Below are 2,931 nucleotides of genomic sequence, written 5' to 3'. Positions count from 1 at the left end.
GGGAGATGCACCCTCCAGTGTTGCCCATCCTGCCTAGCTGTCATCTTAGAAAAATGCTAAAGGGGCAACATAGTCACAGGGGTGAATCTGCCATTTTTTGTCTCCTCTGCCTTCACTAGGATGGGGATGGGCTTTGGAAATGGAAGGGGTTCCAGAGGAAGCTCTCCTGCCACCGGTCTCCTTCCAAGTTTATTTGTAATCAGCTCAATCCATGAAAGCAGTTTCTAAAGTGCTCTACAGAGCTCTAGATAGAAAATATGATACTAATTATCATGGCAACTAGTACTGGTTATGGTGATTATTGCCAGTGCCAGGATGAATGATTATGACTGGGACAAGGTCCTTTGGGTGGTGTTACCTGGTGGACTGGGCTGTAACTCTGGGCCTCGCTGGCTCTCTGGGACCAATGGGGTACCCAAGCTGTCCCTGAGGAACAGCCCAGGAGCATTGGTCTGGGAAGAGTGTCACCTCTGGGGGCCTCTCAGCAGAGTCCTGGGCCCCAGCCTGGCTGTGGCAGGCTCCTGGTCTCCCCAGGATACTCCGACTTCCTCCTCCCCCCCTCCCCAAGCACAGCCAGGGAGCTCCCTCAAGGAATAGCGCTGGTTTTGACCTTGGCGAGGACCTTCTTCTCCTTGACCCGGCGATTCTGAAACCAGATGGTGATCTGGCGCTCTGAGAGGCTGGTGGCCGCCGAGATCTTGCGCCTCTTGTCTTTTGTGATGAACTTGTTTGCCGAATACTCGCGCTCCAGCTCCCGCAGCTGCCCCTTGCTGTAGGGAATGCGTTTCTTGCGGCCACGGCGGAAGGCGCAGCCGTCTGGAGGGTGCTGCGCGCTCGAGTCTGCGCGGCAGGAGAGGGAGGGAGAGAAAGACATGCTCACACCACCGCCTGGCGCAAGCTCAGGCGCAGACCCAGGCCCCACAAGCTAAGTCATCCTGCAGGAGCACTCAGGTAACCCTACAGGCATTCGTGCACTCCTGTTCCCCCAAAGCACAAGAGGACACCTCGGCTTCCAGCTCTGATCACCGCCCAGCCTTGGAAAGCGGTTTCTGCAGGCCACCCTCACTCTTCACTGCCCTCACACCTGCAAGTCTGCAAACACACCCATCACACACGGCCAGACCTTTGCCCACCGTCTACATATGTCCACCCTCACATGCATTTTCCAACTCTTGGCCATCCTTATAGATACTACAAGCAACTTCTGTACGGGGGGAACACATTTCTACCCCCACTCCCAACACACACACACGCACTAATGCACACACCTAAGCCATGGCTGCAGGAAATCTAAACTTCCCTTTGGAAACTGAAAAACTCATCTGAGAGAAAGTGAGGGGTTGTATTCTTTACAGAACATCCAATTTCTCTGTTCCCACTCACCCCACTGTACCCCGATACTCAATGAATTGAGAGTTATTTGGTCCTTTTGAAGAATTAAACTGGGATCCTGCTGGGCAGGGATACCCTGAGCCCCAAACAACAGCAAAGAGAGCCAAACACACCAACATATTGAAAGGCTGGTCCCAAGGCCTCCTGGGGAGGTCAGGGGCTTGGTGGTCCTCAGGCTTCAGATAGCCCGCAGCTCAGGCCCTCACACAGACCCTCTGGGGCCTCTACCCAGGCTCTCTAACTGCCTGGACCCTCCTTCAGAGTCCTAATAGCCAACCAAGGAGAACCAAGCTCCTCCTCACCAGCCCCAAGTCTCCCTCCACCTCCTCCCAGGCAAGTGCCAGCAGGGCCTACAACCCCACACTCAGCGCCAAGGGGATCCAGAGTAGTGGGCAGTTTACCTGCAAATGCCGCCTTCCAGAAGGGACCCGGTGGGTTTTGTTCTCCCTGGCAACACATCTGGCTGTTCCAGCCACCGGTGAGGGCCCAGGGCTGGTAACTGTCCACAGGCAGCAGGGAGTCATGGCGAGGCTCCCCAGGGGCGCCCAAGGTCTGCACCACCGACACATCCAGGTAACTGGCCATAGGCTGGTAGGGTCCCGGGTACCCCGGGTAGAAGGCAAACTCGGTGGGGCGGCTGGGGTACTCCTCCCCGGCCGCGGGAGTCTCCGCAGGGTAGGCGGCCAGGGTGGCCGCCTGGGCACAGGGTTTCAGCGAGCTCCGGGACACTCGGCAGGAGTAGTACCCGCCTCCAAAGTAGCCGTAAGGCACCGGAGCTGGGGACGCCCCCTGGGGCACCCCGGGGCATGGGTGGCACTGCTTTGGTGGTTCCGCAGAGCCTGGCAGATCCAGGGGGGCGTAGTTGACAGCGGGCATAAGCGTAGGCGCCGCCGCTGGGTGGCTGGTCAGTGGGGAGTGGGCGACCAGATTCCGACTCCCTCCGGCTCCCAGCAAGCCTTCGATTTCCTTGGCCCCGTCCAAGGTGGCATAATTGCCGGGCTCCATGGGGCCGAGGGTCGGCTCATGGGGTGCTGGGGGTGGGGGATACAGGGGGCACCCAGCTCGCTCTCCCCACCCAGGCCCCGGGAATCCAAAGCGTTTTAAATCGCTCCCAGCTCGCTCGGCGCCTGCATTCGCTCAGCCCGGCCGTCTTGACGCAGGAGACGCAGGTGCCCGGGCACGCGCGCTGATTGGCTGCGGCCTGGCGGAGAGAAGCTAATAAAATCTTCATGGCAGAAATTGCGAAAATACTTTACCCCCGCTTTCTCTTTCTCTCTCTCTCTCTCTCTCTCTCTCTCTTTCTCCCTCTCTCCCTCTCTCTCTCCCTCTCTCTCTCTCTCCCTCTCTCCCTCCCTCCCTCCCTCTCTCTCTCCCTCCCTCTCTCCCTCTCTCTCTTCCTCTCCCTCTCTCTCTCTTCCTCCCTCCCCCCCTTTCTCCTTCTCTCCCTCCCTCCCTCCCTCTCTCGGTTTTTTATTGCATTTGAAAACGAGAGAAAAGAGAGGAGGTGTCCTTTCGCTGCTTTCCAGTTTGGAGAAACCC

General features: G+C 58.1%; 1 protein-coding gene across 1 annotated transcript; it reads right to left on the bottom strand.

Moving 5' to 3' along the window:
* Positions 1–586: 586 nt before the first annotated feature.
* Positions 587–2,397, bottom strand: HOXB13 (homeobox B13). Its single transcript, XM_059908016.1, has 2 exons — positions 1,794–2,397; positions 587–840 (listed from the first exon to the last, which is right to left on the bottom strand). The coding sequence occupies exons 1-2, from the start codon at positions 2,395–2,397 to the stop codon at positions 587–589; spliced, it is 858 nt and encodes a 285-aa protein (XP_059763999.1).
* Positions 2,398–2,931: the final 534 nt, after the last annotated feature.

Source organism: Balaenoptera ricei, chromosome 20 (assembly GCF_028023285.1).
Source record: "Balaenoptera ricei isolate mBalRic1 chromosome 20, mBalRic1.hap2, whole genome shotgun sequence".
Taxonomy (NCBI): Eukaryota; Metazoa; Chordata; class Mammalia; order Artiodactyla; family Balaenopteridae; genus Balaenoptera; species Balaenoptera ricei.
Note: the sequence above shows the minus strand (reverse complement) of the source record. Positions and strands in the feature narration are given on the sequence as shown.

Excerpts from the sequence above, each read along its gene's own strand:
- HOXB13 (XM_059908016.1), bottom strand. The coding sequence starts at position 2,397 with ATGGAGCCCGGCAATTATGCCACCTTGGACGGGGCCAAGGAAATCGAA. Across the intron at positions 841-1,793 it reads CTGGAAGGCGGCATTTGCAG|ACTCGAGCGCGCAGCACCCT; the intron begins GTAAACTGCCCA and ends CCTGCCGCGCAG.